This window comes from Aulostomus chinensis, chromosome 8 (genome assembly GCF_037954235.1).
Source record: "Aulostomus chinensis isolate RoL2024-O1b breed Wild chromosome 8, RoL_Achi_v1.0, whole genome shotgun sequence".
Classification (NCBI taxonomy): Eukaryota; Metazoa; Chordata; class Actinopteri; order Syngnathiformes; family Aulostomidae; genus Aulostomus; species Aulostomus chinensis.
In genome coordinates this window covers 21,635,811-21,660,975 of record NC_141327.1, presented here as the reverse complement: position 1 = coordinate 21,660,975, position 25,165 = coordinate 21,635,811, and the positions used below count along the sequence as shown (strand labels likewise).

The window sequence follows — 25,165 nt, the reverse complement described above, 5'->3', positions numbered from 1 at the left end:
CACTTGGTGACGTGGCGTCCAGGGAAGCTCTTCCCGGTTCTTGTGGCAGACGGTGTCCTCGGCTCCGGGCTCTTCCATCTACAGGAGATACCTGTGCTGAAAAATTCAGCTACACCTGTTCGATAGAAGGAAGAGCTGAGCGGTTTGCTGCATTGTGTGATTTAGAAACGGTTTCCGGTTGAATCAGCCGCGGACTACCGGCAGCCATGGAAACGTACGGAAACTCGCACAAGAAGCAGAAGCTAAGTAACGCCGCCGAGAGCTGGGTGAGTTTCTCTCGCCAAGTTGTGGTAATTCATCGCATCACGACATTCGCCCACTTTCTCTGTGACCACCCGCCGTTGAGCGTAGACTGTCTACCATGACGCACAGCCACTTAAAAACAGAAGTCACTATGCAGCTGTGCAGTTAAAGCTGGCTTTTGCTTGATTGCCTTGCTAGCAGCCAGTGGCTAACTAACTTAGTCAGCTAATGGAAATGCATCACTCTTCCCAGGTCCCACAGGTGCTGAAATGCCTTGGAAATGCCAGATTTTTTATTAATTGATTTATTACTTAATTTATTTATTTCAAATGTGGGATTTGCCGAGGTTTGAAAAGCGCTTGAACATTGAATTGTGTTTCCTCAGCAGTATACATCTGGGTCGGGGACACTCATTGAACAATTTACGGGTCTTATTTTAACCCTTAACATCCCACAATGTACCAACGGCATGGGCGTGGTAATCAAAGCAGGGATTGGCACTTTGTCAGGTGTTTCTAGTGATAGTGGTGATGGTGTTCTTTTGTTTGGTGTCAGTTCAGTTTTAGAGTGTAAAATAGGAATGCATAACAACAGTGCTCAATGCAGGTATTGCCTTCAGGATTGTTACTATTGTTATTGTTACAAAAAGTGGCTTCATTTATGGGCCAATATGTGGCCAGTACTGTGCATCCCTAGCGTGTAAGTGCTTATCACATTATGATGGAAGTATATTCCAGCCATTTCCATAAGCGTTTTATGTCTCATAAGTTGTTGTAGCAGTTTTTGGGTCTATATCCTGTTTGACGCGCAGTTGTGACCGTTAAAGAAACAATAAAAGTGGTCAAAAGTCCATGTTCAGATAGACGGAACCATCGCTCGTGATTGGTAAATACCACAGATATGAGAGAAGCAGTCATGGCTCCCGCTGTGCTTGAAAACGTGCTTCATTACCTGTGCGTCCAGAAGACTGCTGGGTTCTGAAGGGAGATGTCAGTCAGCTCAAATTTAATACACTCACGTGCAATCAATTCAGTCATTCTTGAAGTTTTTGTGGTGATATTGATGTGTTAATTTTGAGTTCTTTTTATGTCCACAATAACTTAGAAATGGATTAATTCAGAAAATCTGCATCTATTCAGGGAATGCAACGAGCAACTAACGTCACCTATCAAGCTCACCATGTCAGCCGAAACAAGCGCGGGCAGGTTGTGGGCACCAGAGGAGGCTTCCGAGGATGCACCGTTTGGCTCACTGGTAGGTTTGAACAGTGGCACCAGCTTTTATTTGCAGACACACATGTCAAGATTTGGTTTCTGCACTTTTTTTTTTTATCCCTTTTAAGCTTTTTAATGGTGTGGATGTTTTCCTCTGTTTTTAAGGTTTGTCCGGTGCAGGGAAGACCACAGTTAGCATGGCCTTAGAGGAGTACCTGGTCTGTCATGGGATCCCCTGCTACACCTTGGATGGGGACAACATCCGACAAGGCCTGAATAAGAACCTGGGCTTCAGCCCTGAGGACCGTGAAGAAAACATTAGACGTATTGCTGAGGTGGCCCGACTTTTTGCTGATGCTGGGCTGGTGTGCATCGCCAGCTTCATCTCTCCCTACGGCAGGGTGAGTGACTGTCAAAAGAACACACGAGCAGCTGAATGAGGGCAGACCAAAAACATTTGGTTAGGCCTTAATGCTGCTGCCTTTAATCTTTACTTGTATTTACATTAGGCCTGACTTAATTTCAACAGGTTTTATAGTCTACAGTAGTTACTTAGTTAGCAAAGTTAAAATTCTTGTCACTTTTGCAACAGACCTTGGCCAATGGAGATGACCTTCTTGATGATGTCATTGTCCATTTTGATTCAAATAATTACACTATTTTGGGCAAAGTTGGACATTTTTGCTTAAATGCTGAAATCCCTCGTTTAAATGACCGACTGCTGTCTGACAGGACCGCCTTAATGCCAGAAAGATCCATGAAGCTGCAGGGCTGCCGTTCTTTGAGGTCTTTGTGGATGCTCCGCTGGACGTGTGCGAGCAGAGGGATGTGAAGGGACTCTACAAGAGAGCCAGAGCAGGCGAGATAAGAGGTAAGTTTTCATTTTAGTAAACATCACAACCCAAGATTAGGTTCAAGGTCGTGTAATAAACCAAACAATACTTACAGAACTATGTTTTGATACCCGTGACATTGTTCTTCTCCGCTTTGGCCCTTACGTGAGAGAGAGAGAGAGAGAGAGAGAGATTTCAGCTGGGAATTCCGCGCTGCTCAGCAAACACGTGGTGTTGGGCATTCTCATTTTTCTGACAATTTCATGTCACGTGTAAATAGCCTTTCATGGCTATTTTTTCTTCTTCTTCTAAACCTTATGTCAGAGAAATGACAGTTCCAATGAAATTGGTACATCGCTCTTTGAAGTCTCTCTTATCACAGTGTGTCGTCACATCTTGATAGCGTGAGATCGCAACCCAGTTTCCAGAGATTTGTGTCAACTGTGGAGAGCATTTGAGCCGATGACAGTTTCCCTCTTGTTCGAGGTGAAATGGTGTTTTTAGGCTCTGTGTGTCTTTTCTTTCACGTTTGATTGAAATCAGCCCTTCAATCATAATCTGACCCCTTAACTCCTTTACATACATAAGAATAGAGACGATTTTACGCTTAGTCAGTGTTGTCGTAGGTGCCCTGGATTCCAAGAGTGTTGCATGAATGTTAGTTTGAAAATCAGATAAACGCATTTTATATTTTTCAGACCTGTCGGTATCATTTGAGACTGAGCTAAAACTTTCATTTTTACTTTTTATTTTATTATTTTTTTGTGTGTGTTTTTTTTCAGGTTTCACTGGGATCGACTCTGAGTATGAGAAACCAGAGGCTCCGGAACTTGTGCTGAAGACTGACTCGTGCAGCGTGAACGAGTGCATCCAGCAGCTCATTGATCTGCTGCAGGAGAGGGTAAAGAACCTTCCTGCCTGATATCAGTCCATCATGATGTTTGTTCTCTGTATCATGTTACTTCTTGTATTGATTTTACTAGAGTTTTTAATAGAGAAGGTCTCAAATGATACTGTATTTATAATTGATATTGTTTATTGCAAGAGCTGAGTAATGAATATGCTGTTCTTTAATTTCTGCAGGATATAGTGCCTGTTGATGCTTCTTATGAAGTGAAAGAACTTTATGTTCAGGAGAACAAACTGGACCTGGCCAAGGCTGATGCAGAGACTCTGCCTGCTGTACAAATTGGGAAGGTGCTTCATATTATCTGCTATTGATTTGCTTAACTTGTAAATTAAGTTGAAGAACAAGCTTTTGCGTTTCTATAACTCTGCTAACTGGTGTGTATTGTTGTACTAATGTATATTTCTGACCCTCAGGTGGACATGCAGTGGGTGCAGGTGCTGGCTGAAGGCTGGGCCACACCTCTGAATGGCTTCATGAGAGAGAGAGAGTATTTACAGTGTCTTCATTTTGACTGCCTGCTGGATGGTAAGATGTTGGAACTTCACTCTGGGGGGGAAAAAAAAAAACGCCTTTTAATGGGGAACCAGCAATACATAAGGAAACCACCAGGTGGAGCTAAGAGCTCACAGAACAGCTCACTTGGTAGCACTGCATGGCTCTCTGTTAAAAATCAGCAGGGTTCTATTCAGCAGTACTTAAAGGCGGATGTATGTCTTTGTCTTTTGCCACCAGTGCGCTGACATGAAAGCTATGTCCTGACCTGAACTACGCACTGAGCTGCAAGTTTTGCTCCAAATCTGCTAAATTTAATTCTTAGCTTCCAACCAAACCATAACGTCTTAATATCAGGGTTCACGAGTTCATTGAAAATCTTGAAAGCCTTTGAAAATTTCAATTAGCAGGATTGGAAAATTACACAAAGTACGCAAAGTCAGAAAATTTAGGAAAAAAATTCCTAAGAATTAGCTTCCCAAATACCTGAGTATCAGAGTGCATGTGGTTCAGTTGATGTAAAGTTCCAGAAAATCTCTTTTTGTTAGTATTGATTTAGTTTTATATGTGTTTATGTCATATCATATCACGAAGCATTCATTTTATGAACACTGGTAAAATTTGACCTGGTTTATTCTTCACGTGACAAGAACTTCAGAGAATTTACGGTTCTGAACCGATATAAAGACAAGACATAAAACAAAAAGGTGGAACTTTATCGGTAAAAATGTGTATGAACCCTGTAACATTTTTTGACATTTATTGTTTTTCTTTATTTCTGTCTTTTGAACCTATACTTTGATGTCTCTGAAGATTTTTTTATTATTATTCCAGTTGAAAGAGAAAAAGTCCTCTGATTAAATGGAGCGTTAAATTAGTTTAACAAATATTCCCTGCATGAGCCCCTGGAACCTGCGATGGATATTTTACACTGTTGGGTACATAAACGCAGTATTTTTGCAGGCTGACAGAAGAATTTCACATTAGTGATGTGCGACTTGGCTGAAGTGTTGGAGTAAAATATTGACAGAAGGAGAAGCGAAGTTGATGTACATGCAGCTTTTCAAGAATGATGATGTGTGTTGTGATGGTGAAGGAAGACGAGCGAGGGCTCAGGAATGCCGTGTGTTTAGTTTTGTTTTCTGGTGCTTTGTAGAAAATGAGAATCATATTAGCTGTAGAGTGCCTCCGCGTAATTACAGCAATTTTTCATGTATTGTTTGAAATTCCAAGAAAACCTCTCAATTCCTGTGCTGTGTTGTGTTGCCAAAAAATGTTATTAGACGAGACGGACACACACACACACACACACACACACACACACACACACACACAGTAAAAGTAAAAAAATAGATACATGTTGGCTGTATGTAATTTTCAGACCAGTACATATTACAATTCCTGTCTGCTTTGGAGGATAAAACCTTGATTAAAAAAAAAACTTCAGTTCAGTGCCTGGAAACACAGCGAGAAACTGAGAAACAGACAGAAGCAGAAATATATATTAAAACGTCTTGATCTCGTTTTCCCGTGTTTGTCCCAAGGGAGAGGCTTCTGTATTTGGTGATTCTCTCCTCCCCCCCCCCCATACACACATCACCATTTGTACATTCCCTTTAGGGATTTAATGAGGAAAAATGTTATCACCCTGAAAAGCCTGATCACCCGTGCTATAACCCTCCAACTGGTAGGGAAGCAGAAAACTGCGTGTTGCACTAATCAAATAGTCTGCTAAAATAAACAGACGCAAGTTTGTGTCTCCCTCGTTTGGACCTTTGGCAGTCTTGTGTGTCTTATTAGAACCAGCTGTACACTCAACACAGTGACAGTCGGGACCGGAGGAGGGTCCGCGGGGAGCTGGGAGCACCAGCCAGCGTGCCCTCCTGTCGCCACGGCATTTGATATAATTTGATGTGAAATGCGTGCCAGTTCTAACTGCAGCACTCAAATCATAAAATGAGAAAGGGTCAAGATCCAGTGTAGCTTAAGAGGGTAGTTTTCTCCTCTGCTTCTAAAATTGCAGCCTTTGGGACTCTCTAGTCTGTGGTTTAGCCATATATGCCACTTAAAGCCTGACTGGGTACAAAATGGAAACTTTATTAGGACTGTTGAGCTTTTTGTGATGTCTTTTAAACATTAGTGTAGTATCTGATCTCACTGTCTCTGTGCTTTGCATTGGGCTCCTTACTTTTGTTGGATTGTTATTTGATATGAGCATAGCCAGAAATGATGGATGGTGCTGTTCGTCTTTGCAACTCGGCCAATCAGTGGGGATGAATCATATTGGGTTTATACTTGCTGATATTTTACAACCAATTTTGGTCGACGGCTGATTTCCCCCCCCCCCCCCTTCCCCCAATATTAGTACTGACTAAATACAAACAAGTTTATACAATATTCACATTTTTATACATATTGACAAACGCATGTAAACATTGTAGAATTTAAAGAGTAACATTTTCTATATTTCCAAAACATCAGCAAAAGCCCATAATTTATATATTTTCTGAATTGTTTTCTCATCTGTTTATTATATACAGATAAGGGGGGAAAAAAAAAGATGAGCACAACTGTGCCGGCTTGAATATCTGCCATTGGACTGTTACAATGCATTATAAAGCTGCTGATACTGATGACATGCTTATTTTATCAGGCATCCCTAGCAATCAGGGCATTCAAATCTGACTTTGATTTATTTTGGAGCTGAAAGTCTCACCATTTGATTGATAAATTACATTGTAGTGATTTTCCTTTGCCTGTCACACTCTGCAGACTATAACATGGTCTTTCATAATGTCTCTGTTTCACCCAGGCGGTGTGATCAACCTGTCGGTGCCTGTGGTGTTGCCGGTGTCGTCTGCAGATAAAGAGCGTTTGGACGGTGTTACGGCCATGGCTCTGGTTTATGAAGGCAGGCGAGTGGCCATTCTCCGTAACCCCGAGTTCTACGAGCACCGTAAAGAGGAGCGCTGTGCTCGCCAGTGGGGCACCACCTGCAAGGACCATCCCTACATCAAGGTCAGTTCCGAAAATGACAGGAGTTTAATGAATTTAAATTTAGAAACGCTGTTGAAAATTTAGAAAAGGAAAAAACAAAACAAAAAACAACTCAGCCTTGATGAAAGTACCGAGCAGCATCTGCAGAACTCCAGACTGTCTGTCCCAGAGTGATAAACACTGAGCAGTGATAGAACCCAGATCCGTGTTGGCCTTTTCACTTTGCTCATGGAAAGAGTGAATAGGTGGAGAGGTAGAGCTTTTCTCACAGTCTGTCGGGGCGCCCAGTCACTGTAATCACTTGATCCATCCTGTCCGCCCTCATTTCACAGGTGTTATATTTGGATGCTGACTCTCTCTGTCTCTCTGTCTGTCTCTGTTGGTCTCTTTTGCGCTTTCTCTTTCTCTCACTTTCTCGCTCTGTCTTACTCCGTTGAAAGTGTACGAGATCGCCAACTTCCACCTTTCCGCTCATACAACCCTTCTCTAAATATATCCACAAATGGTTTCCATCTGTCTCCTATTGGCTTCTGAGGGCCTCAGGTACATTTGGTGGCAACCGGCGAGATAATGTCCTGAAGCCATCCTGAAGTACACACCCTGCAGAAATTGGCGTTTGATTTGAAGCTGGAAAAGAGTACAACTCTTTTATTGTTCTCACAGAGGGTACATAAATATAAAAAGGGCTATTTTTAAAAGTCTCTGGTTAAATTTATGTCTCGTTGTTTTTAGGATTTGTGCCAGTGGCACACTGGCAAAACCAGCGACCTCTGTGGTATGTAGCGATTTCACTCGCTTGGCGTAGACGAAATCACTCTGGCACATTTCAAAGCCCTTTCCTGCTAAAAATTGTCTGTCCAGATAGAGATGAACATTAGACAACAGCTGTGTCTGTATTTCAGTTGGCCGTCATTTTTAATTTTAGCAGATGTCTCCTCATTTATGATCAAATTGGGTCCAGCCCTCACGTTGAAGATGCATTAGAAGCTTCCAGAATCATAAATTGGTAACACGACTCTCCAGTGTCAGCACCTGATGTCCCTGCTCTGCATTTAAACTCATGTGGAGAACTCTCTATTCCACAACTGTCATTCTGTATCCATCCTAACCTGTCACAGCTGAACGTGTGCGTGTGCGTGTGTGTGTGTGTGTGCTCAGCTTGCTATGATTAAGGTGTCACTCAGTAAAGATGTATACATGGGTGTGTGTTTAACCCCCACGCCGGAGCCAGTCTGTCAACACACCTCATCGCTGGTAGCTCCCACTTTTTACTTCGTCTCTTCCCAGCCTGAACGAACCTGCTCCACATTACACGTAGTTAATCCACTTTTTCCTGTTTACCTGTCCGTCAGTCAGACAGGAGCCCCCTTTTCTGCGGAACCTATCGTGTAGTGCTTGTTTATTTGACTAGACCCTGCTCACATTTGAAGCCATGGGGTACGTATAATAACTAAACAGAGCACATGTGTACATGTAAGCCTGCTCCTTTGATTTTCCAACATTTTTCCAAAATAAATTGTCTGGTCTGTGCTCCAAAGGTTAAGGCTGTTAATCGTCTTTCAGGACTCTTCTCAGACCGGCAGTAGACGGGATGGATTAATTATAATGTGGGAAAACAGACCACAACCTGATCCCAAATACAGAGACAAACACCATCTTTACTTCTGCTTTCTTTTTAATTAATTCTTCTGTTCTTGAATAGGTATTTTTTTTTACAGATTGATATAATCTTTATAAAAACAATGTACCGAATTATTTATGCCATTGCAATAAGTGACATTGTTGGATTTTTCCTTTTTGCAGTATCCTTCAGGTCTCATTTGTTGTGTGTATTGGTCCTGTTTTAAAGCCACTGCTGTGTTTCTTTTATTGCCCCGCCTGTAGAGAATTGTCACTTAATATCACATTACTGTGGCACAGGCCTGTGTTTTCAGTTGGTCTCACTATGGGTCTCATAAATACCATTAGAGGCTGGATAAAGATATTACCTGAAACAATAGCAGCCTTTGCCTGTATCCTGACGACTTAGGTGAGAGGATTCGATTAAGCTCGTGAGGGGAATCATCTCTCCAATGTGGTCATGAGCTCATCAGCAGGTTTGATTGTGGAATGCAATCTGATTTTGTCTCTGCTCTCTTATTGATTTAAAAAAACCAAAAAGTGTCTAAATGCAGAGGAGCAGAGCGGCAAGAGTTTTGTCGTCTGTTTAACGACACATAGAGAGCTTGATTTATGGAGGTGTGTCTCTGTTGTAACCGGGCAATAACTCTGGACTTTTATTACAGGAGTCCAGGTTGGCAGAACTCCAGGACGGTGAAGCTTTTATGGAGCGTAGTGGCTTTAGTTTGGATTATGTTTGAGTTTTGTTCTCTGACATGATCACTGTGGCTTTGATTTCAGATGGTGATGGAAAGTGGGGACTGGCTGGTAGGGGGAGACCTGCAGGTTCTAGACAGGATCTACTGGAACGACGGACTGGACCAGTACCGACTTACACCCACTGAGCTCAAACAGAAGTTTAAAGAGATGAATGCAGGTATGGAGTCACATTCTGTTGGTCCTATCACCCCAGTGTATTTATGATGATGAGATCTAAGACTCTAATCTTGAAATGGAGAGGACACACAGGAAAGTCATTCTCCTCAGCTGTTCTGAGGAAGGGCATCGGGTAGAGGGAAAGTCGATGGAGGCTGTATGTGGTTGTAGTGGTCAGCCAGTGTGCTTATCTCTGCTGCTGTTTGTTTGTCTTGTTCTGCAGTTTAGTTTAACAGACCTTCTCCTTTCTCTCCTCTCAGATGCTGTATTTGCCTTCCAGCTGCGAAACCCTGTCCACAACGGCCACGCTCTCCTAATGCAGGACACCCACAAGCGTCTCATCGAACGAGGCTACCGCCGGCCTGTGCTGCTGCTCCACCCGCTGGGGGGTTGGACCAAGGACGATGACGTACCTCTGCCTTGGCGAATGAAGCAACACGCTGCCGTGCTGGAGGAGGGTGTCCTGAATCCAGATTCAACCATTGTTGCTATCTTCCCCTCACCCATGATGTATGCGGGGCCCACTGAGGTACTGAAATAGTGTCACAGCTCTCAGCTGATGTACCACCGGTCTGCCTGTCTCTCCTCCAGTGGTCGCCTCGGCAGAGTGGTGATCACAGCATCGTGGCAGAATTGTGTAGTCAACTACCATGAGTAAGGATGTACCCACATATCAGCTAATAGTTGTCTTGTTGACTATTTGTAAATAAGAAAGTATTCACAGATTGCAGTAACCGATGTTTATATTCATGTAAAAAATATTTTAAAATTGCTATTGTCTTTTTTTTTATGGTAAGTGCAGGTTACCAGCATCAGCAGGAGGAGTCCGCTGAACTCACATAACGGGGATTGAAGTTAGCCAAAAAAACTAAAACATCGATTCTATTATTTTCAGTTTCTCTTGAAGGTTTCGGGTCATCGCTCCCATGAGATGTTGCAGCACACACAGCCGCAGAAAGCAGGTCCCCAACCTGCAATACAAGTATTATATATTTGGTGATTACATTAGAACTATCACTCCTGACTGCATCAATATAAAATCAGACCATACAAAGCACACACGGAGACGTAGCAGAGCAGCAGGTTTCCACGGTGTGACGAGTTCATTTAGGGCCCCTCAACACCACCAACACTGCTCAACTTCTGAAACTGCTGTTGCTCGGAGGCAACAAAACAAAACCCAAACAATCTTAATAAAAGTGTCATAAAATGTTCAGTTGTAAACCTCATCTCTTGCGCTTTAATCATCTGAGACATTGTTTCAGTGCAGGGGCTAGTGATGTTGTACCACGGGTGGCAAACGTGCAGCAGTAAAACTCAAACTGAAATCCTCTCCCAAGTATTTTTAGTTTTTGTTCTGGTCTCATCTCCAGGTTCAGTGGCATTGCAGAGCTCGGATGGTCGCTGGTGCCAACTTCTACATCGTTGGTCGTGACCCCGCAGGCATGCCGCACCCTAACACCGGAAAGGACCTGTATGAACCCACTCACGGGGCCAAGGTCCTCACCATGGCTCCAGGCCTCATCACCCTGGAGATCGTTCCATTCAAGGTTGCTGCTTACAACAAGGTCAAAAGAGCGATGGACTTTTACGACGCCAAGAAGTGAGTACCAGTTAATTCATGGTTGTCTGTGCTTTCCCTTTTAAGCTTTCTTTCGCTCACAGTTTGGGAGTTATAGGAATCCAGGGGTTGATCAACTCTGTCCTTGCTCTTCTGTCACTCTTAGGCCAGTTAAAACCAGCAGCCAAGTCACAAATTACACTCTCTGGATTAATTACTCATTTAGCATGTCGGTTTGAAATAAATCCTTTCTTTCCTTCTATCTGTAGTAAAGCACCAGGCCGAGAACAACATAAATTGTGGTTGTATTTTTTTTTTTTTTTGACAGTCAAAAAGTAAAAAGTTTTGTGGCTCCGTATCCTCTTTGTAACAGAAGTTTTCTGGGATTTTTGAGCAACTTCAAACAGACACACAATCACTAACACCCACCCCCCCCCCCCTAAAAAAAATCAAAATAATGATTCTCCAGATTAGCTGTGACCTCCACCATCGGGTTATGCAACTGTAGCTGCACTTGGCCTGGAATGTAGAAAATAAATATGCCTAATCAAAAGCTTTGCTTTGTTTTCCATGATGCATATTTATGACGTTGAGTTTAAAGCCAGTTGTTGATCAGGAACACAGTACCTCCTGGTACCTCACTGGAAAGACATAATAGTGCCACTAAAATGAGAATGTTTTTCAAATCTAACCAGCTTTTAGTTTATCTACTCCAGGCTGTGAAATGATAACAAATGATGACAGTAAACATTGAATCAGTCAGGAAACAGTCTTTACCACATGGTTGGAACTCAATATTACCTTTTTCTATACTTGGAGGTTGTTGTTTTTTTTAAAGAAGTGTTTATCCTCTATTTCAAAAGAGAGGGGATAAACACAGTTCAAATTAAAACGCGGTTGTATTCTGTGACTGTCTAAATTATTGACTGCTCTCATGTCCTAACATGGTTTATACTTGTTTCAAATGTATAAAATCACCTCGTTGGCCTTCAGCTTACTTTTCCGTTTCCATCAACATCACTAAGCCCTTCCCTGAACACAACAGTGTTTTCTTTAAAACAAAAAAAACAAAAAACATAAAAACCCGTCGACCCTGTGACTCCGTCTTCATTTTAAGGCTAAAGCTAGGGAACAAATCCAAGAGGTTAACTGGATTTCCAAAGTCTGGAGTTCTCACTTAGAGTTAGGGTTCCAATTACGGCATTCCTGTCTGGTGCTCTCTGAGGGGACGCTGCCAAATATCAGGAGGGACATGTACGTTAGCCTAATCACCAGCAATGCACCTCAGTCTGAAGATGAAGGATTCACATCAGCTGCCTCTGGTTAAACATTCACCGCAGATTGTCCTCCTCTCAGATATTCTCTGCTGCGGGATTGTTATCAAAATCAGTAAAAATAGTAGTTCTCAGACTACAAGTCAAGATGTGATGAGCTTGGCCCAGCGTGCGACAGGGAGAGGGAATTTATTTAATTTTGAAAAATGTGTGCAAGGAAAATCTGATTATTGGAAAAAAGCTTCCTGACATTTGAATGTTTCATCATGGGTCAGATGGTTTGGTAGGGTGTGCAGCAATGAGTCCTCCTAATGCTTGTAATTCTAACTAAGCTCATACAGGGCTTGCACAATGAATTGACATGTACTAGAATTACAACATCACCTAAATATACCAATAAATACGACGACAAATACCAAAATACAGTTGCCTGCCTACAAATCATATTCGACAGTCTAAAGAAAACACCTTTCTTTATACAGAACCCCACAAAAATCACACCATCAACATTTCAATTTTTTTTTCAGTTAAAATGTAAAAATTAGTCTTACTTCTGACACTGCAATTGCAGTATTAATCAAAATAATCAAGTTTAGATATATTTTCAGAACTGTGCACCCCTCATCAACGTATTTTTCTTATTACTTAAAGTTACAGCTGTTTATAACAACTTTCTTCTGTTGACAAAATGACATTTGTGTTTCTCAGCTAGATTAGAAGCAGTGCTAGTTTTCATATTTAATAGGAACTGACAAATCAAGTTGTACGAATCATTTGTATCATCTGTACACACAGGCGAACACAGTTTGTCTTGAGACACCTCGGTGCAGGTTTGGAGTCCTGGCTCTGGTAGAAAGAGCAGTGTGAGCGGGGAAATTCTCAGCCGCACATGATTAGTCATGCTTGAGTTCACACTTGGCCAATTTATTAGTCACACTCAGATAAAATGCAGTATAATACAACACCTCTGCCGTAAATTCTCCCTTCGTGAGGATTGTAATGTTCAGCTTTTTGTCAAGAGCTGTTGGAGAGAGGAGTTGATATATTGTCATTTGTGGTGATGTTGAAGGGAGGATTTATTTCGGGGCTGTCTTATTATACCACACTGGTTTTTACTACTTAATAAATTGACCAGTGAGTCTAAGTAAGGTGCAAATATGGAGACTAAGTGGTCCCTTTACTGGGCTTTCTTAAATCCTTGCAAGGGAGTGGTGGTGTTACCGGATGGTTCTGGAGCTACAGTGGTTTGGGAGGAATTACTAATGAAGCGGTTGCCAGAAATGATCATGCCATGATGAACTAATGGTCCCATACAGGAACATGTCTTTTCCACTGGGTGGGATGAGCTCTGCTTGCTCTCAGACTGCAGGCAGAAATGCTCCCTGACCTTCTTCCTTCTCTTTGAACTCAATCTATCACAGCTGCTGGTCATTGTTATGCTTTTGATTAGCGTGGTTTCTTTGTCCTACAACATATATCTTACACTTCATGTTTACAGTCTTTATTTTTTTTTTTTCTTCTTCTTTTGTCTTTTTAATTTTTTGATTGCAGCCATCAAGATTATGATTTCATCTCGGGCACACGCATGCGTAGGATGGCTCGCGAGGGAGAGAATCCTCCGGACGGGTTCATGGCTCAGAAGGCCTGGGCCGTGCTGAAGGAATACTATAAGTTGCTAGAGAAGGCCTAAAGGTTGAGTTATGAGGAAAGCAAGATGGGAACACAGCGGTTTCTGCTGATGTTAAAATGATGAATGTGGGGACCATTCAGCTACTATTAAAAACCACGCTCTGGCTTCTGTCTGTATGTCACTTTTACACTCAACTGTCAGTCATCACACAGCTGTTTTTTAGTCTTATCACGTGTTTGGACTGTACGTGCTTTATTTAACTGAACTTACATGGACTGTGAATGGTGGGAGATACTAGCATACTGATAGACTGGTGTACTGTTAAACAAGAGACTGAGCTAAAAAAAAAAAAAAAAAAAGTCTTTGGATACTCATGTTTCACACTAATTTAATAACTGTGTATACTAATGACAATAATGTGTCTGCAAAACAAGCCAACCTGAAGGTCAAAGCATCTTTATGGAGAGTACTGTTGACCAGTACTGCGGCGGAGATGAATGTTGAGTACTTGTGGTTTTCCCCATGTCAAATGTTACTGTAACCAAACCTAAAATAAGTTGCCTGTAACTGTACATTTGTGGTAAATTGCTCAAAATCTGCTGTACTCGAGTGTTTGACGTGAGAGTTGAGTGCCTTGGTCCTTCTTGAATTTCGTTCTGCAAAAACTTGCATGATGTTTGAATTAGGTCACAGAAACGCACCTGCTTTTTGTCCCACTTGTCTCATTGTTACGCTGGAACAGTCCAGTAGCTCAACAAGTAATGTGCAAAACAGATGAGCATTTTATTAGGATACACAACCCCAGCCTCCTAAACTTTCAGGAAAACTTCAAACTTTTTTTTTTTCTTCTCCTATATTTTCCTAAGGCTGCAATGTTTTATCTTTTTAACAGTCTTTTGCATGTTCTTCTGTGCTATAAGCTCTCTACAGTCTTGATATTTTGTTATATTGTCTTTCTTTCCTTTTGAAGTTGCTAATATTTTCCATGTGCTATTTCATATTTAAGAGTTGGTCTGTTTAATCAGATGGTTGATGGTTACCATCAAGGGATCAGATTTGTAATCTTCCTTGTCCAATAAACCATTTTTAGCTATAAGAGCAGTTTGTTTACTTCTTCTTTCTCTAATCTTAGGGTTCCTAACACAAAGAGTTTTAAATACGTAACATATTTTCAAAAGATTCCACGTCGTTTTAAGTGACAGCTTTGAATTTGATGTTGCTTTTTTTTTTTTTTTTTTTTCCCAAACCCAAACTTGATGAGTTGTCAAGTTTTTGCTGCCTGTGACGTCTCAGTGGCTTCAAAGGAACACGCCAACTTTTTGGGAAATGCGTTCCATCATTTTAGAGCCACACAAGCAAACAGGGACCCTTCTCTCCTCTTTGTTCACGACTGAGCTCCAGACCCCCACTGGTTTGCTGACTGCTAGTTAGCATAGCCGCTGTGGATACAAAGTTTGGAGTTCCTGCTCTTTGGATTCTGGTTGGAATAGATCAGTGTCAGGGTCTTGGTCTGTTCAGAAGTTTTCCTCCTAATCCTCTCTTACAAATTCAGCCATAACTAATAGCAGCAGTCTTTTGTTTTGTTGACCAAAGTTAAGATGGGACTTTTGAGGTGCGGTGTCAAATCGCCTAGTCAGGAAAGTAGTTCCAGCTATGTATTTTATTATTAAATAAAATTAAAATTTCAACTATTTTTTTTTTTACAGTAAATGGAAAGCACAGCACTAATTCTATTAATTCAGGGAAAGAAGAGAAAAGTGTATTTAATGACTTTTGAGATGATTTTCTCCTGTGCTCCAGTGCTAGCATTCATTGCAGCTAAGCTAAGTAGCAGTTAGCCGTTTGCTGGGTGTCTGGAGCACTGCTGCACACACGGGCGAGAGAAGGGTGTCAACCTGCTTGTCTTGTTCTTAAAGTGATAGATGGCATCTCCCAAAAAGTTTGAGTGTTCCTTGAAATTGTTTCAAATGCGTCACTCCTAAAAACTACATTTCTGCTGATATTTCAAGGTCCTTTCCTATTGGAACATGTGACCTCCGCACTTGGTCTGTTGGCTGTATATTGAATTCGACAGACCCCCTAGTGACCCCAATCAGTCTCAGACACACTCATACACTGTATACAATGAACTGCAGCTGGCTCCCAGATGCAGCCGCGCAGTGAAAGTGGAACACACAGGGTTAAATCCAGACTGAGAAGAGCGGCTCTGTCAGAAATACCCTGGATACTTCATCTAATCCAACTTCAAGATGTAATGAAGAGACCTGCCAGCAGCAATTTTTGTTTTACCTTTCACCAGATCTCAAATGGTAATCAAGCCGGGACCCCTGTACTTGCAAAGGAGAACCTTCTTTCCACAGAAAATGATCAAATGATTTTGGAGATGATTTTTGCTGTTGTTGTTGTCTTAACTGTCTGGAGGAGATCGGTGTTCTCTGGGTGATACTGGTGCCTGTTACTGTGGGTATCCTTCATCTGTTGATGTTATCTTGCCTTGCGCAGAGTATTTTAGCTCCGTAATCCGGTCTCGCTTTGAAACGCTTCATCCGTCTGAGGGTGTTGTTACAGTGTGGCACGCTGCCAGAGAAAAAGGCCGAAGGTGCCAGAAGAATTTGTAGAGCTCTGACTACTGTTTACATGACTTATGCCTCCATCCACTCACCTGCACCACCTAATTTAATAATCTCTCATGGCTGTTACAGAAAATTTAGACAGTCAAACAAAACATTTGTCACAGCCAGTATAACAGAAGTGTTTTAGGCCCAGAGTCTGAGGCCAGTTACAGTTTACAGCCAGATTTGATCAGAGGAGTTGAAAGCTATTTAGTCATGCAGATGTTATTGGTAGAGATAAATGTCATGCCATTGAAAGAAAGGAAAAATGAAGTTTTAATGGTTTAAGGACATTTTTGGTCATTTTAGAAAGCACTTAAAATCTCTTCGCGCTTAGAAATGTGTTTTGCTTATTGTTGAATTAATGTTCGAGCTTCTTTACTGTTGAGAATCCATCCATCCATCAATTTTCTATACCGTTTATCCGTTAAAGGTCACAGGAGCCTATCTAAGCTGACCTTGGGTGAGAGGCGGGGTTCACCCTGGACGGGTCGCCACTCCATCACAGGGCCATCAGGAGCAATTAGGGCTTCAGTATCTTGCTCAAGGATACTTGGACGTGGTCACTGGGGGAAGTGAGGATCGAACCAGCGACCCTTCAGTTGCTAGACGGCCACTCTTGGCACTGTAACCGAAATATATGGCAACGATTAATTTCTAATGAAGGAATCTCTCAACACAACATCAAAAATGTCAAAATGTAAAATCTGTGTTTGAAATAGAAAATTGAAATAATAATGTACACAAATGATATAATAACCTAACATAATATTTCCAAGTAAAAACACTTGTGATAGACTTGATTGTCCATAGACAACGCAGTTCAGTCGTCGTCATTGATGTCTTTGGGAATATTGAGTTATTCTAAGTAGATTCCCAGATTAAATGTGTATTGACCATATGGCATTTTAAAAATCATGGCTCCTACATAACTTTATTGTTCTTTCTGTAAAACCTCAAAAGAAAGCGGTTGTACATTCTATGTAATGCAATATCCAATGAGTAGCAAATCTCAAAGTTCTCTACCCAGGAAACATCTTGGGACAAACAAAGACGATGACACAAACAAAAAATATAAAATTGTCTGAATTGTACGATGTCACAAATGTTTTTTTTTCTTCTTTCCATATATAATGTCCACATGCATTAAACGTAGAACCTCCAGTGACATCATCGCCCGTCTTGTCCCATATTACCAAAAGGTTCTGCTCTTACATGGACTCCAGCTGCATTTATCTCCAATTTCCTTCCATCTGGTTTGAGTTCTATTCAAAGCAAGTCCTGATAAAAACAGGCTTTACTCTGGCGAACACAACACGGTGATACAGGACAAGGTTAAAGCGGCGTCGCTCGGCGATGTCTCTGAGGTGCGTGGAGTCAGTGCTCATCAGAGATGATGTGTGGTCATCTGGACCTTCACGACGGTCGAGGAATGACTTGTTCCAAGATGAATTTTAACGGCTTCGGTACGAACCAGTTTAGGTTTTTGGGTTGTTCTGATGGGATTATTAACAGTATTGACAGAAGGCACGTCGTCCTATGTAGCCACTGCTTGAGAAGAAAAAATGTTAAAATTACAGAATAACTGGGTGAATGGAACAGATACAGATGCAGAACTAAGGAACATTTCACTTCTGTCACAAATGCTCCTGAAATCACTGAGTGTGAACATTTGCTGTTTTGTCATCATGCAATAAGTCTTTCATGGCTTTGTGAATAATGACTGTCAACATTTTAATGTTCTTGGTTCATGATGTCATACTGGGACCACCCAACGCGCACAGAGGCACAAGCAAATGAACACATGTGGAGCACCTATCAGAACTTGAATTCCGAACAAAACAAAACTGCTAATTTCTTGATCTGTTAAAAGGGACTCAAATGCACCCAAAGTGATCAGCTGACACGACTTCAGGTTCTTCTGTACAGAATCCGAGTACAAACTGAATAGTTAGACACTCCTTCTCTATTCTTAGCCTGGGGATCGCCAACTACAGAATACTGTCAGCAAACAAGTGATGGTTGTTTTGGTTTTTACTTATGCAAATGTATGAAGGAACCAACACAAGGACAGGAAATTAATATACAAAACCAAACCAATGAGATAATATGTGGCCGTCCAGTTATGTTCACTAGCAGCAGCAAACTAACAGTGTGTGTGTGTGTGTGTGTGTGTGTATCTGTGCATGACTTCCACAGCCAGTAATAAAACATAACGCTTTATGATTTTCTTGTCAAAGCACCATGTCAGATTGAGGCAAGACAGCCTCAGGAACACAACCTCAAGAGCCAGAGGCTCGACATGAAGATATCATCCACAGGGAGAGAGAGATCATGCATCAAATAATGATTCCTGAGCTGATCAAAGGAGAGCATCTGTTTCACAACCTCGGAGGACTCTGGAAAAGAGTAATTCCAGACTCTTATACAACAGATACACTGACAGGCACAAAAGGTGGGCTGTAAGCCCATCACGTCCTCCGTAGCGCGACCCTCCTCAGCGACGGTCCCCCAGGATGCTTCAGCTGAGGAAGAGGAAAGAGTATATCTGTGCCTGTCACTAACACACAGAATGGACAAGTATGTCAACAGAAACAAATTACAGGGAGCTGGGGAGGACATGAGACAAGACGTGTCATTTTATGGTATTTTTGGTATCATGTTGCAGTGATATGAAGATGTTCAACACTCCTCGGTCAGTGAGAAAGTATCTTTGAGTTTGAGGAGGCAAATCCAACCTGTACTTTGCTGGTTTTGTGGAGGGTTTTGTCTTTAATTCATATCTCCTCTGTCAAGGAGATCATGTGATTAGTTTAGTTTGCCTGTTTGCGAGATTATGCAAAAAGCTGTCATCTCACTTTCCATAATACTGCAAGACACTGCATTTAAAATACAGGAACAAAAACAGCATTTTCATTTATTTCTGATGAAATATTATACAGACAAAACCTGGCACATTTCTAACACATCAGGAGATATTTGCAGATATGCACGATGCCTTAAGTGGTAGATTACCAAGTAATAAAAATCCAGGTTATTGGAAGAAGTCAGTGCTCACTGATTGAGCTTAAAAATGCAAAGGAATGTACAAAAGACGAGTCCAGAGATCTACAGATTACACATATATATCAGACTCAGCTGTGCAAGCTGCACAAAATAAGATCCATTCAAAACCGGCTGATATTTGAAATAAAGAATTACTGCTGTTGGTTTTCATACGCAAACAGAACACTGCTGTCAGCTTTTACAAGGTGTGGAAGCAGCGAGACCCTGAAGCACATAAACACAGCTCAGAATATATGACACATATCCAGCGTGACAGAGCAGCCATTAACTGTGAAGATGTGCAGACGCCGGCAGCGCACACGCGCACGCGCGCGCACACACACACACACACACACACACACAGTTACTTAACTCACTTTTGGCTATTTACATAGACTGACATTAATGTCCTGGGGACTTACCAAATCCTATGCCAAACTTAAACCCAAACCTACCCAAAACCTAAACCTAAACCTAACTATTTTTGCTGTGCTTTTAATACACCGCTTTAAGAACAATTGACCTCCACTCGATTTGGACTTGCATGCAGTTCAAACATGTGTTTAAATGGCTTTTTCCGTCCTTTAAGAGAGTTATATGTATTTGTGGAGATTAGTGGGGGTTCAGTTGAGCCTCCAGCTTTTGAAAAAAACATCTAAAAGTGCAACTGATTGTTTCTGACATTGGGGGCAGCTGAACAGTTGTTTTTTTAAAAAAAAAAACAATTAAAACTTAATTCAAAACCATTAAACATCTTTATTAAAAACACAGAGTTTTAAAACTTAAGGATCTGCTTTATAAAATGGCTCCTCAAAAAGATAATACATAAGCATGAAAGAAGGATTAACAGGATAAGATGAAAAACCCAACAAAGGACAAAAACAAACCCTAACCAAAATCTAATCAAGTCCAACCCTTAAACCTAACCACTGATTAAAAACAAACAAACATAGTTTTATCAATTGTTGACACAGTTTTTGTCCACCGTTGCGCATGCCAACTCGCCCTCGATTACCCTGGTCGTAAGGGTGGTTGGTGACCCTCAAAGTGGCCCAGCCTGCAGTGTTCTACCAAACGCTGGACAGGACATGATTAGAGTGAACACTGGAGTAACTCGCTGTTTTGCATGTTTTTCTTGGATGCATTTTAAATGAGCCGAACCTTTGCCAGACCGATCCTTTTCAAATTATTCACACCAATTCCTAATTGGAGTGATCTGTGGAGCCTGGACAGCTTCAAACAATCAGCATGTTTCTCCTATATATGACTTTTTCCAAACCAAGTTAAAATAATATAAGTGTTGACAGGTGCAATTCAACACTGCTGGCATGAAACCTCTCCATCCCGGCCTCCAGGACAGCTTCATTCCAACATGTCTCAGACTGCAGTCCCCACATGCTGCCAGAGTGTAACCCTGACCAGCGCTTGGGTTTTAAGGTCGCTAAGCTGAGCCAGAGGTTTAGCAGCTATCGTTCCTTTTTTCAAATCAGTGGAGAGAGAGATGACATTTGCCATGACACGAGCCTGTAACGTCTCAAAAGAATTGAGGCTTGAGAAACATCGCTGCCAGCCACATTAGAATTACTCAGAGATGCTCTTGGCTTTTATTATGTGGAGAAAATTGAACTGCGATGACAAGTTTATTGATATAGTCTTGTTTGCACAAACTGCAACAGTCCATCTATAGCAGTAACTTTTTGGAGATGTGACCCCCCCCCCCCCCCCCCCCAAAGAATGATCAAGTCAGTGTTCCCAATCCCTCTTGTCCTGCCTAATCCCTGCACTTTTTTTTTTGCCAACAGAGTAATAAATTCCATTTTTGCTTTCGTGTTTTAGATTTATTAAAATAACTTCACCATCACAGCAACATGTGCACATCAGGTTTAAGAGAACAACACTGATTAAAAAAAATACATCTTGATATAGGTATACCGTAAGTGAAGCAGAAAAAGCCATCAAGCTGTTGTGTAAGATCAATAGAATATGACGACTTAGATGAAGAAATATTTTGCAGAAACAACTGCTGACACTGAGAACAGTTCACAGGACTGAGAAACAGCAAAGAGATTTCCCAGGAAAAGAAAAAGCAGTTCACCACCCCAAATGAACCCCAGATGAATCCTTTAGCGTAGAGTTGAAGAGACGGGGAGCCTCTGGCCAGAGAAGAAGACCAATCGGGTCTCCAGGGCCTGAAGCATGCCAGGCATCACAGGGGCCAGTAGAAGCAAGGGGTCATCAAGTTAGCAATGAGGCAGCAGAGGGTCCATCAAGGTGGATGTGGATCAGGAAAGGTGAGCCATGCCACCTGTGCACCCTGGGCTCAAGGTGGGACTCCCTCAACCCAGCCTGGGTCACCCTGTTGAGGGTGTCAAATACTGATGACCCCAAAAAACATCACAAATGATGTGTTCAAGATGTTGCTACTAGAATGCTGCAGGATAGCGATGGCAGCTGAGTAAGCAGATAATTGGGATATGGGAATAAAGTTAGATTAGATGATAAAGACAGAATAGAGGAATAAAGTTAGACGAGAGGAGTAAAGTGAAGGACAGGCCAACAGATTCAGTCAGATCGGGCCATGCTGGTGCAATGCTCAGAACAAAGTCCACTCCTCAGTTCATCTAATGAGCCTCAGGAGAAGACACAAATTGATCATCTGCTCACCACACTCCAGCCATTATCCAGAGACAAGATTAAAAAAAAAAAAACAAGACCCTGTAATAGGCAAAATATATGACCACAAATTGAAAAATAAGAGAGCTGCTCCACAAGAAGTGAAATCTTGAGTTTAACCCACCAGCCGGGGAGTGGAGCTGGCTGGAGATCAGAGCAGATGGGACCATGCCCTGCAAGACTCCAAGAAAAAGTCAGCTTGTGCTCCCTGACGTGCATTATCCACTCATTTTAAATGAGCTACATAAGGAAATTGAAAAACTGATTGACATTACATCTGATAAGGCATTGTTCTTTTGGCCCAAGTTGCAAAGAGACATAGAACACTTTGAGACAAACATGTGTGTCTGCAAGAGAAGAAACAGACAGGCATCCATGTTGAGTTTTGCCACCACTCATCCATTCCAGGTGGTCTCAGCTGACCTCATACATCTGGAATAATGTAGAGGTGTTTATGAGTAAATATGTGTTCTAATGGACCAATACACTCGCTTTGTTCAGTCATCCAAATACCAACAAACCTGAAGCACATAAATGATCACCAGTGACTTCTTGGTTTCCCAAGAAAAACGGCACTGTGATTTCAGGAAAGAGTTTGACAGCAAGTTTGTGCAGCAGCTAATGTCACTCTGATGTCTGTGGGGTCTCCTAACAGTCGTTCATCTCGTTGATAATTGACATTTGTGCCAGTATCTCAGGAATGTCAGGAGACTTGGAAAGGTAAACCTGGTTCTTTTTCCTGACGAGAACCAAAACAACTTGAAGATGCCCTGACGGCTCCTGGTCAGACACGCAAGTTAAAAATTTACTATTTGAAAGAAAAAGAAGTTTTGATCTCTCATTTTGTCTATGTATTCTTTTTTTAAGAAGCAAAAACCATAACAATACAGTCAAACAAATGGACAAAGAGGAGAAGAGTTTCACTGAGGAGGAACGCGAGGCTTTGGTCTGAGGGAAGGGTTTTGTTGCAACAGACACAGGGAGCTCGGAGGATGAAGTTGTTGAGGAGACAGAACGGAAGGAGGAGCGTCTGAAGAGAAAGAAAACAACAACAGACTTATCATACGCTCCGCCAGCCTAGCCTCAGAGACAGAACAGAGCCTACCAGAGAGAGCTGTCAGTGGCTGCTGGCTGCCTGAGTTATATCACGTTTAAAAGCCTCCAGTGAAATACACCTAAACGTGTAAAAAAAACCCACAGACTGTTGGCTGAACTTGAGAGTTCTGAGCAGATTGAATTTCAGAACTGTTATTGGAAAAATAAACTCATGAATATGTGCATTTATGCATTTAAATTCGTTGCATTAATTAAGGAGAGGCAGGGCACAAAGAGCATGCGTGACTGCAGTGCATGGTAGCAATGCGACTTTTGCGGTTCAGTTTAAACTTCATCCAAACAGCCATAGCTCTCAGACTAATTGTGTCTGCACTATAAAGACAGTTTAATTATAATGTTGAGAAAAATATTTTATCTGATTCATGTGGGCACTGGCAAACTTAAAATAGCCGGTGTATTTTGGGAGAGTTGCAGAGGGACATGAATCACAATGAACACACGGTGTTATTTACAGCAGCGTAACGAACAATGCATCGCAGCATCTGGACATGGACATCAATGCAGGAGGGCTCGAAATGAATAAGGAAACCCACACAACAGCCTGGGGACCACAGCGTGTCTGCCAAATTAGCACTCATACATGTGTTCAGTGAGCAGCTTCTAAGAGGAGATTGAGTCTGCGCTTTTAACCTTGAGGTAACAGGTGCGGGGTCAGCTCACGAAGAGGACAGCAGCTCCACATACTGCATTGTCTTGCTCATAGAAGCAAAATTGTGACTGTTTATTTTTTTTAAAGTTCTCTCTGGAAACTTAAAGAGGTTGTAGGACTTGTGTCTTTTTTCATTCAATGAGTGGATTATCAGAAAGTTCTAAGGTGCCACTGAGATGCTGTATATTTGTTGTCCAGACCAGAAGTTTGCATCACGATGGGTTCTTCAGGCAGGGTTTTGTTTTGATCCATGGATTTCACTGAAAATAAACACTGGGGCAAACAAAACTTTATGAGATGTACAGGTTTCGTTCAGCGTGATCACCGTTTATGGAGACCGGTTTTATGTTTTAAGAAGCATAGACGCAATCGGTAGAGGTATGAAGCTAACATCATGCTATGAACAAACTGCACTGTGGAAGCATGACTTCAACATCGCCACGAGTGGCTGAGCGCTTCCTCCGTTTTTGGAATGATTATAGACATCTGACCACCTCTGTTGTCTGGTTTATATACTTGTGGGCAACCGCTGTTTCACAGACACAGAAAAAGCTTCAAAATTCACAAATGCAGTACTTTTGTATATTTTATGCTGTAGAACCGCAAATCATCGACTTTGAGACAATGGAGCAGTTGTTCAACAATGTCTATTCATTTCTGAGTTTGAAGATTAATTTCTCAACTTTACGTGCAGAGGCAAGAACACTGCAACCTTTCATTATGTTACAATATGTGTCGACAACTGTAAGGCCTCTCAATGTTTTTTCTGGTGTATTTTTTTTATTATATCAGCTTTTTTATGCGAAAACTTGACAGCTTCAAGTTATGTGGCGCCATTAACACTGTTGACAAACACCTGCATGCATCAACAACTACATCATATTCATTTTTTGTGTTCTAAACTTTATCAAATGTTTTCCTGGTGCTTTTACATTCTGGGAAGAGTGAAAGCGATGTCTTTCCACAGCTTGTACCAAAAGCTGCTATGAGTTTGTATTGTTTACTGAAAATCAAGCCAGTTAAAGAAAAGTCTTTGTCGCTAAAGAAGAAACTAACCAACAAACTGATCCAAAAAGTGAAATAAATAAATGGACCGACCGGGCGCGAAGCCAGAGAGAAGGTTAATACAATGTTGTGTAACCGATTGTAGTCTTTTGTCTTTTGCATTATTTGTCAGCACTAAATGAATATTTTCTGGCAGGACATATTGTTATGTATCACACCATGCTGAGTCAGCTGACAGACTGCCAGCCACGCCCGTCCGATCTCACTGTGCTGATCTGGTGAAAAATCCTCCCACTGTCATTCACCGTATGCAGATGTTTGCTGCTGTTGGCACAATCCTCCACTCTTTTGTTTTGCTAAGAAGCGCAACCCTTCT

General features: G+C 41.7%; 1 protein-coding gene across 1 annotated transcript; it reads left to right on the top strand.

Annotated features, from left to right (window-relative positions):
* The first annotated feature begins 5 nt into the window (after positions 1 to 5).
* Positions 6 to 14,059, top strand: papss1 (3'-phosphoadenosine 5'-phosphosulfate synthase 1). The gene is made up of 12 exons (XM_086211667.1): positions 6 to 266; positions 1,383 to 1,497; positions 1,623 to 1,858; positions 2,190 to 2,328; positions 3,073 to 3,191; positions 3,374 to 3,487; positions 3,614 to 3,725; positions 6,505 to 6,710; positions 9,090 to 9,225; positions 9,485 to 9,753; positions 10,598 to 10,827; positions 13,611 to 14,059. The coding sequence occupies exons 1-12, from the start codon at positions 207 to 209 to the stop codon at positions 13,747 to 13,749; spliced, it is 1,875 nt and encodes a 624-aa protein (XP_086067793.1). The 5' UTR covers positions 6 to 206; the 3' UTR covers positions 13,750 to 14,059.
* Positions 14,060 to 25,165: the final 11,106 nt, after the last annotated feature.